Consider the following 10,223-nt stretch of genomic DNA (forward strand, 5'->3'; position numbering starts at 1 on the left):
CGATGTCCTCTCTCTCTGGCACGACGCAGGACGAGGAGGGTCCCCAGCACGGAACCTGTGGCCCCAGAAGGGGCGCGTGAGCGTCCCATCCCCAGCCCAGAACCAAGGTACCAAAATCCTCCCCCCTCGCCCACATGGGCTCCGTGTCACAGCAAAGGGGCAGGGTGGGGGCTGCCACCCCAGGGCAGGGAACGGGGGGAGAATCTGGATGGAGCCGGGGTACCACTGGAGATGGGCCAGTCTGGGCTGGGGGAGGTGGAGCGGCTGATTCTACAGACCCGACCCCTGCGCCCAGGAGTGACCTGACTCCAGATCCCAGAAGAGAAAGGGCTGGAGAGCGCTGGCCTGTTTTCAGTTTGGTCATTGAGGCTGGACAAATGCAACATGCTGAAGGTGATGTCATTGGAGGGACGCAGTGAGACCTAATAGCACACTGGAGCTAATAGCATCAATTCACGTTGATCCCGATCTGCATATCCGTTGCTTCACCTTTTTCGTGGCTTGTCTGTGGGTGCTTCCCCTGGTGTTCAGGAGGCACTGGGAGGGAGGAGGAGGAGGAGGAGTGGGGATGGGGAGCTGTCAGGGTTCCCTCCCCACTCTGAACTCGGGTACAGATGTGGGGACCCACATGAAAGACCCTCTAAGCTTATATTCTACCAGCTTAGGTTAAAACTTCCCCAAGGCACAAATTCCTTTTCTTGTCCTTGGATGGTATTGCTGCCACCACCAAGTGATTTACACAAAAATTCAGGGAAGGGTCACTTGGAATCCCTATCCCCCCAATATATCCCCCCAAGCCCCTTCACCCCCTTTTCTGGGGAGGCTTGAGAATAATGTGAATACTGACCAGACCCTTTGTCTCTAGGTCACTGAAAAATCAATCAGGTTCTTAAAGGAAGAACTTTATTTAAAGAAAAAGTTCAGGAATCACATCTTCAAAATCAGGATGGAAGGTAACTTTACAGGGTAATAAAAAGATTTAAAACACAGAGGATTCCCCTCTAGGCTCAGCTTCAAAGTTACAAAAAAACAGAAATAAAACTCCCTCTTAGCCTAGGGAAAATTCACAAGCTAAAACAAAAGATAATCTAACGCATTTCCTTGCTATTACTTACAATGTTTGTAATCTTAGCTGAATCATTTCAGGTATGTTTTCAGGAGATGTTTTTCCTGCCTGGTCTCTCTCTCCGTCTGGAGAGGGAACAACAATGAGAGCCACAAACAAACCCTCCCCCCCCAGCCCCCGAGATTTGAAAGTATCTTCTTTTCTTATTGGTCCCTTTGGTCAGGTGCCAACCAGGTTATTTGAGCTTCTTAACCCCTTACAGGTAAAGATTCAGTACAGCTACCCAGGAGGGATGTTATGGTACTCTTATCTGTATGTATAAGGACAGGTGCACTCAGAGGAGGGGGTGGAACTGGGTGGGAAGAGGTGGGGCAGGCCATTATTTCTTATGGGGAAAAATGTCCTGGTATCTTGTCTTTTTGATATATCTTCCCCTTTTCAAGAACCCAACCCTGACGTATACTGGGGACCCCCTGTACCGGACCAGTTCTGTCCTGTTGCATTCACAAGCCCAGCTGTGTTGGGGGGTGGCTCCCACGCATACCTTGGTCTATTTGGAAGGTCACCTCTCAGCCTGGCCAGCCAACCTGCCCTCCAGCTTTCCCAGTCCATCTCCTCCTGGGCTGCTGGGACATGGGGTAACAGGGTGTTCGTTAGCCCCCAGCCCTCTCCGTAGTGCCCCCCTCACTGCCACGGAGCACCCCAACCCGGCTCCTCTGGCAGAGACAGTGACACCAGAGGTTGTCAAGTAATACTCAGGGAAAGGCTCTGTTTGGGATCACAGGTGCTGTGGTGGGTGAGGTTCTTTGTAAAGATCCTCCAGGGAGATAGTAAGTGGACGGCCTGGTAAAGCTCTCAAGCTGATGCCTGAAGCTGAGACCCCTTGTTAGTGACAGGAGTTAACGATCCGTTAGGGCAGGATGGGCAGAGGTGCGTCAGGTGACAGGATGGACGGGAGCAGTGGACAGGCCGGGGAAGGGAGCTGAGAGCGGGATCGGTCAGAGGTGAAAGGAATTTAATCAGGGGTGAAATATGTGCAAAGCCAGAGCTTGGAATCGCTCTTCTCTAGGCTGAGGTACGATTGGGCGTCAGGATGCCTGGGTTCTATTCCCAGCTCTGGGAGAGGGGGAGGGGCTAGTGGGTTAGAGGGAGGTGGGCTGGGAGCCAGGACGCCTGGGTTCCATTTCCCATCTTGCCAACAATTCTCGGTGTAATTTGGGCAGGTCAGTGTCTGTGTCTCAGTTTCCCCCTATGTGATGTGGGGATAACAGGGCCGCGCTCTGAGGTCTCTTCCACACCCTGCTCAGAGCAGGACAGCGTCTATCTGGCAAATCCACTGAAATGCAGAGCTGCAGGTTTCAGAATGAATCTGATTCCCCTTCACCGCCCCACAGCTGTTCCCCTCAGCCGGGCCTGACACCGGGAACCTGCGGGACAAAGGAGAGGGCCCCTGTCAGCGCCTGTGGGTCCATCACACGCAGGCAGTAGCGGCTCTTCCCTGTTTCAACAGGATCCGCAGCCGTCGTCTCCTCCAGCTCTGCCCTGGGGGCTGCCCCCTCTCCCCACTGCCAGGGCCCTGGCCAGGGTCTCGAACGGCCTCTCCCTGCCCAGAGCCCAGGGACCTGCTCCAGCCTCATCCTCCCTGCTGGGCCAGACCCTGTCCAGCTCCCTCCCCTGCCCCGCGTCTCCTCCCCACCGGGCTGGGCCGATGCTGCCCCCGTCCTGGTCCCCTCCTGCCTCTCTGGCTGCTCTGTGTCTCCCCCTCCCCCTGCCCCATTGTCTGGGGGATCCCCAGGGCTCTGGCCTTGCCTCTTTGCTGTTCACCCTCCACACCCCGACTCTGAGCCACCTCCCCCGTTCCCAGGGCTCCAGCGGTCATCTCTGTGCTGGGGGTCGTGCAAATGTCTCCCTGCCCCATGGCCCTGTCTTCTCCCACCCAGCCCCCATCTCAGCCGGGCTGCCCAGCTCCCCCTAACCCTCCCCCATCCCTGTCCCTGTCCCTTTCTGCCAGGGGGGAAAGTGCTTGACTCAAGAAATCACTCACAGGGTCTGATCCAGCCGGGAGCCGTCCAGCCAGGTCCAGGCCTTCTCCGGGGAGGAGATGGACAGTCCGATCCAGAACAGATGTGAACTTTGTGTCAGGTCCTTTAGGAACTCCTGCATTGAGTGTGTGACAGGCAGCTGGTGACCAGACGTGCTGTCGGGCTCTTTTCTTGTGAATCCAGGTTGTCAACAACTTCAGGACCAAAACTACTGTTTGGCTGTCAGTCTATCTAGCCCCATAATCCATCCCCATACATCTATCCTCATACACACCCATCTCTCTATCCATCTGCCTATTCCCATACATACCCATCTATTTATCAATCTATGCCTCATATATACCCCTCTATCCATCCCCCTCATACATACACCTTCTCTCTATAGCCATCCATCCTCATACCCCTCTCTCTCTCTCCGGCTGAGCTGTGTTGGGCACACCTCAGAACGGGGACGGCACTGGTGGCTAGTGATTGAAGCTGGGATTGTCAAAGCTGCCTAGGGGTTTTGGACACAGTGTTATTAACAATTAATGGCAGTGGGGTGTCCAAATCCCCTGAGCAACTTGGAAACTCACAGTCCTAAAGTGTATCTAACAAGCCCCCTGGACTCTGTGCCCAGGGCCCATCCCTGCAGGGGCAGCTCCAGCAGGAAGGTATCATCCCCTTTACCAGCTCCTCGGGGTCCCGGATCACCAGCAGCTGGGAGCCCCTCGCTGAGCAGTTGGCGCGGCTCTCACTCCACGTTTTACTTCCTCTGACAACCCCGTAGCACTTGTCCCCGCGCAGCCGCCAGTCCGTGGGGCAGAGTTTGCACCCAGAGCCCCCTGCAGAGAGACAGGCCTCATTAATGCTCTGAGCGCTCTGGGTCTCATTCCCAGCTACTCCCGTCCTTCGCCTGGGCAGGAATGGGGTTCAAATATGTTTGAGTCCCTTTTGTGCTCCCTGAAATCTAGGGCTGGGCTAGGCCCTGCCTGGCTCCTGGTGTCATTTAGAGCAGCATCGGGGCTGCTCTACTTTATGATTTGCTCCTTATGGGCCCTGCACTGCACTCTAGTCACAGCCCCCAATCTGCCCCCTACACCGAGATGTGGGAGCAGGATGGTGCAGGGCTCTTGCCTCAGCTCCACACCAGCCAGAGAGACCCCAAGCACACAGGGGAATCTCGAGAGGCTGTTTGCATTCATTTTAATGCCACTTTATGCACCAGAGTGGCCTGGAAGGGCCTTAGTAGAAATCTAACAGGATATGGGAGGGGAGGTGGGGGCTGAGGAGAACAAGAGATGAACTCGGGATCCGAGGGATGGCTGGGAATGGAAGGCGGAGAGTCCATGAGACAGTCTCTCTGCTGGGATCTGTCCCTGCTCAGCAAACATATGGCCATCCCTGATCCTGGTACTAAATTATTTTAAAACCCACCTGTGTGGTACCCCCTTGAGCAGTACCTGGCATGGCCACTAGATGTCGCTCCCCCCACAGTCTCAGCAGAGGCCCCAGGCCCAACCCCAGTTGAGGCAGGTACATTCATGGCCTGGCACCGAGCGGGGCTGGTGGCTAGATCAGTGCAGCCAGCAGGGGGCGCCGTGTCCCTGCCCTGCAGGATCCCCAGGGGCTGGGACGGCAGCTGGGTTCCCACTGGCCGTGCCCGGGGCGGAGGGCGGCTCAGAGACACACGAGCTGGGGTTACCTGCTGGGCCGGGCGGGGCCGGGTGGCACAGCTGGGATCGGAAACGCTCCAGGCAGGTGCTGCATTCTGCTGTGCTGGGGTCTGCGCCCCCAGGGGCTGTCAGTGTATCTCTGCTCCCGGCACCGTCACTCCCAGGGGCTGCCGGGGTCTGTCCCTTCTCAGACACCAAGTGGGAAACTGCAAAGCAGCGTCGGTGGGAGTGAGGGCGACCGGTCAATGTTACAGGGGGTTGTTAGGTGGAAGGACCAGCAGAGAGTCCTATGGAGCCACAGGGCCTGGCCCAAAGCTCATTCAGCCCCATCTCCTCTGACTCCCATGGGCTTCGGAGTAGCCCCAAAGCCGCACCACGGTCTAAAAAGGTGGCTGGGATTGAAAACCCGGAGGGTGGGGGGGTTGGGGTGTTGGGTGCCTAAATCCCTTGGGCCTTTTCCAAACCCAGCCAGTGTTTGTATCTAAGTTATCCAGCCCCCATCAAAGCAGTATCAGAACCTCAGAGTTTTTGCTACATTTCGCCTCCCAACCTCACCCTGTGAGGCAGGGCACAGGGCTGTTATCCCCATTGTACAGGTGGGGAAACTGAGGCACAGAGCTCCTCATGGTGGCGAGGACCAGCCTGGGTTCCGGGTCGGGACAGGCCACCTGACCCGCTCCTCTGGGGCTGCAGGTTCAATACAGTGTAACCGTCCTCACTGTGTGTCCTGCCCTGGCGAGAGGAGGGGCCGGGAGCTGCGTGGGCTGGGGTGTGAGATCACACAGGACCTTGAGACGCTGGGCTGCAGCTGTGTGGGCGTCAGGGAGGCGGTCACAGCGTCCGGCGTCAGGGGCTCTCTGCTGCTATGGACGTTGGCTCAGTCAAAACAGGGCTCCCAGACAGATTCCCCCTCTGACGCAGCCACCCTGAGGGGCACAGCCTGTCTGTTGTGGAGTTTATCTGGCCCCTGTCACTTGCCGTCTCTGTCCCTCACCCACATTCCCTGTGAAGAAGGGGAGGCTCATGGCTATTCAAGGGGTTTAGGCACCTAAAGCTGCAGAGAGGCCCTGAGTGGGGTTTTCAGAAGCACCTAGACCCAGATCCTCAACAGGATTTAAATACTTAACTCCCTTGGGTGTTGGGCACCTAAATACATTTGAGAACCTGGGCCCTAGGATCCCAATTCCCATTGACTTCAATAGGCGTTAGGCACCTAGTGGGTTGGTTTTAGGTGCCTAGATGCATTGTTAGGTACCGAAGCCGCTGTGGAATTCCAGCCTTAAGGGACCAGCCCAGGGTCACACGGGGAATCAGTGGCAGAACCAGGAACTGGTCCCAGAGCTCCTGAGTCCCAGATGAGCACCAAAACCAGTGGGCAGCCTTCCTCTCGGGATGCCTGTGAGCTCCCGCCCAGTCCCCCATCCCACTGCGAACAGCCAGCTCCGTCTGACATGTCAGCCCGGCGATGGAACACGACATTCAGGGGGAAACATTCCCAGCCATGTTTTGGGGACGTCCTTTCTCCATTTATCCACCAGCTACATTTCCTCACTATTACGTGTTGAGGACAGTTGTATTGAAACGCCCCAGGCTGATGAAAAGCTGGGGGGACACTAGGATCTGCCCCAGATTTTCAAGCAAGTGGAAATGTTTCAAAATTAGAAATTACACCAATCCCTTTACAACTCCCCAGCCGGTGGTACTGGCCGGTGCCCAGCGTGAACAATGGAGAGGCAGCGTGAGGAGGAAATCGGGATTCAAGACTCAGCTCTGCCGTATGACCTTGGCCAAGTAATTTCAACTCATTTGCTTTGACTGTCTTGTCTACGGAGCTTCAGAGCTCTGGGAGGGGCAGGGACTGTCTCTCGCTGTGTGTCTATGCAGCGCCCGGCACAACGGGGCCCTGATCTCAGCTGGGGCAGGGACTGTCTCTCGCTGTGTGTCTGTGCAGTGCCCGGCACAACGGGGCCCTGATCTCAGCTGGGGCAGGGACTGTCACTGTGTGTCTGGGCAGCGCCCAGGACAAAGGGGCCCTGATGTCAGCTGGGGCAGGGCCTGTCTCTCCCTGTGTGTCTGTGCAGTGCCCGGCACAACGGGGCCCTGATCTCAGCTGGGGCAGGGACTGTCTCTCCCTGTGTGTCTGGGCAGCGCCCGGCACAACGGGGCCCTGATCTCAGCTGGGGCAGGGACTGTCTCTCGCTGTGTGTCCGTGCAGCGCCCGGCACAACGGGGCCCTGATCTCAGCTGGGGCAGGGACTGTCTCTCCCTGTGTGTCTGTGCAGCGCCCGGCACAACGGGGCCCTGATCTCAGCTGGGGCAGGGACTGTCTCTCCCTGTGTGTCTGTGCAGCGCCTGGCACAACGGGGCCCTGATCTCAGCTGGGGCAGGGACTGTCTCCCTGTGTGTCTGTGCAGCGCCTGGCACAACGGGGCCCTGATCTCAGCTGGGGCAGGGACTGTCTCTCCCTGTGTGTCTGTGCAGCGCCTGGCACAACGGGGCCCTGATCCCAGCTGGGTTACTAGTGCAGTGTTAATAAAACTTTCCATTGACTTAGATGCCCTTTGAAGTTGAATCGCCCCCTCACTGCCCAGACACAGTTCCTGTCCTCATTTTACTTCCTCTCCTACACCACAAAGAGAAACCATCAGAGTCTCTCCTGCCGCCCAAGTAAACAAGGTTACAAACAGGGACAGAGCAGCGAACGGCACCTTCTGCCCAGAGCCCAACTGGTTCCCTACAGCTCAGCACAGAAACATTCTAGGCTGCAAATAGGCCGTAGGCTCTTGGACCAGCCTCTGTTATTGTTGTTATATCTAGTGCTGTGGAGTCTAGAGGCCCAGCTGTGCAGAGACACACAGCGAGAGACAGTCCCTGCCCCAGCTGAGATCAGGGCCCCGTTGTGCCGGGCGCTGCACAGACACACAGGGAGAGACAGGCCCTGCCCCAGCTGAGATCAGGGCCCCGTTGTGCTGGGCGCTGCCCAGACACACAGCGAGAGACAGTCCCTGCCCCAGCTGAGATCAGGGCCCCGTTGTGCCGGGCGCTGCACAGACACACAGCGAGAGACAGTCCCTGCCCCAGCTGAGATCAGGGCCCCGTTGTGCCGGGCGCTGCACAGACACACAGCGAGAGACAGTCCCTGCCCCAGCTGAGATCAGGGCCCCGTTGTGCCGGGCGCTGCACAGACACACAGCGAGAGACAGTCCCTGCCCCAGCTGAGATCAGGGCCCCGTTGTGCCGGGCGCTGCACAGACACACAGCGAGAGACAGTCCCTGCCCCAGCTGAGATCAGGGCCCCGTTGTGCCGGGCGCTGCACAGACACACAGGGAGAGACAGTCCCTGCCCCAGCTGAGATCAGGGCCCCATTGTGCCGGGCGCTGCACAGACACACAGCGAGAGAGAGGCCCTGCCTCAAAGCACTTGCAATCTACTTAGATGAAGGAGGCATGATCTCCATTTTGTAGATGGGGAAACTGAGGCCCAGAGCACTGGCCCACAGTCACACAGGGAGTCTATGACAGAGTCAGGAATTGATGCTAGAGCTAAGCGCGGCTTGCAGCCGAATGGAGGATATTTAATGTCAGTAGGAAGGTGGTGTCCTAAATTCCTTAAGGGCGTCTGAAAACCTCCCTGTAAGTAGACAAGGCAAATCATAGGCTGGGGAGGGAAGAGAAACACAAAGGCAAAGTGCCTTCTGCAAGGTCACCCAGCAGATGTGGGAACAGAACCCAGGGCTGGACTGGGCTGGGCCGGGTGGCACAGCTGGGATCGGAAACGCTCCAGGCGGGCGCTGCAAAACGGTCTGGGATTGAAAAATCACTGGGAATTAGGTGCTTAAATCCCTTGGGCTTATTTGCAAACCCAGCCAGTGTTTCACCCATTCTCACCCTCAAAACACCCCCCAGAACTGGCTGCGTGGGTATAGCCAGTCTGAATCAGACTTGGGGCCCATCTAACCCGGTATCCCATCTCCAAGGGTGGACAGCCCCAGCTACTTCTGAGCAAGGAGCAAGACACCCCCTAGTGGACAATAATAACTTGTCCCCCAAGTTAGACCCTTCCTGCCGATCATTAGGGGTTGATTGATGCCCTGAAGCAGGAGGGTTTATAGCTCCTGCCAAAGCCCTTGGGTACTTCCTGGACCTCTGGTTGGTCTCGTTCCTCTTATATGTGTCCTGATCCTTCACTGAGCCCTGCTAAGCTCATGGCCCCAGGGAGATCCTGTGGCAGTGAGTTCCACAGGATAATTGTGACTGAGCATCAGTTTTAAATTTCCTGCCTCTCAATGTCACTGGCCGTCCCACCCCCAGTGTCACACCCACGCTGCAGACTGAGGCACCCGGACAGATAAAGTTATAGCCTTTGGTGACTCACCACACACTGCCAGCAATATCACAGACAGGATGAGATTCCCAGCCCCTAGAGCGACCTGAAGCCAGCCAGGACACTGGCGGGAACCTGTAATGAAACACAAGCAGAGCCAGGCTGAATTAAGGCCCAGCCTTAATGGGTTAGAGTAGCGGGGGCTGGGGCCCAGGACGCCTGGGTTCTACCGCTGGCTCTGGGAGGGGAGTAAGGTCTGGTGGTTAGAGCAGGATGTGAGTGGGAGCTCGGACTCCTCTGTTATAATCTCAACCCTGGGAGGGCAGTGGGGTCTAGTGGGTCAGAGCAGAAGGGGCTGGGAGCCACGACACCTGGGCTCTAGTGCCAGCTAAGGGAGGGGAATGGGGACTAGTGAAAGATTTTTTCCCTTGTCTGTGCCTCAGTTTCCCCCATTGACTCACCTTTTTGGCTTCCAGCGGGGAAAGCTCCCCGTGAGCGCTCCCACTCTCGCTCTGTCACTTGGGGGATGCCCCACACTCTTTACCTCTGTTCGCGGCGCTCCCCCACCCTGTGATATAACCACATGGCCAGACTCTGCCGTCCCCTGGCCTGTCTCTGGGGGGACATGGAGCCCATAGGTGGGGAGAAGGGGGTTGAAATCGCTACCTTGGTTCCCCACTGGGGACGGGCCATCCGATCTGCCACGCTTGGGACGCAGGTTCAAAACCGTGTAGCCCTCCTCGTCCTCCATCATGCCCGAGTGAGAGGATGCAGGGAAGTTGTGGGCAGGGGGAGAGGGGCTGGGCTGAGATCACACAGGAAGCTGAGCCGCTGGGCTGCAGCCGCGTGGTTGGTGGGGCCGTGGTCAGAGGCTCCGGCCTGAATTTCCTCTCTCTGCTCTGGCAGATGTTGGCTCTGTCACGCGAAAACTCCCAGCCAGCCCCGGACGCCCCCCATCCTCCACTCCCTGAGGGGGATCCGCTGCTCTGACACCAGGGTGAGGGGCGCAGTGTCAACAATCTGAGCTCTGTGGACAGGGTCAGGGCCTCAGCAGGTGCTGTTCAGAATCAGTCCCACTGATCGACCTCAGCCCAGGATCAGGCCCAGCGAGTGCCTGAAAACCCCTTATAGCCAGA

The 10,223-nt window shown here is 57.4% G+C and overlaps 1 protein-coding gene across 1 annotated transcript; it reads right to left on the reverse strand.

Moving 5' to 3' along the window:
* Window positions 1-2,123: 2,123 nt before the first annotated feature.
* LOC128847289 (killer cell lectin-like receptor subfamily F member 1) lies at window positions 2,124-9,841 on the reverse strand. Its single transcript, XM_054046683.1, has 6 exons — window positions 9,754-9,841; window positions 9,139-9,222; window positions 4,793-4,969; window positions 3,778-3,932; window positions 3,111-3,223; window positions 2,124-2,493 (listed from the first exon to the last, which is right to left on the reverse strand). Exons 1-6 carry the CDS (start codon window positions 9,839-9,841, stop codon window positions 2,370-2,372), a joined length of 741 nt encoding a protein of 246 aa, XP_053902658.1. The 3' UTR covers window positions 2,124-2,369.
* Between the last annotated feature and the right edge of the window lie 382 nt (window positions 9,842-10,223).

This window comes from Malaclemys terrapin, chromosome 13 (assembly GCF_027887155.1).
Source record: "Malaclemys terrapin pileata isolate rMalTer1 chromosome 13, rMalTer1.hap1, whole genome shotgun sequence".
Lineage (NCBI taxonomy): Eukaryota > Metazoa > Chordata > Testudines > Emydidae > Malaclemys > Malaclemys terrapin.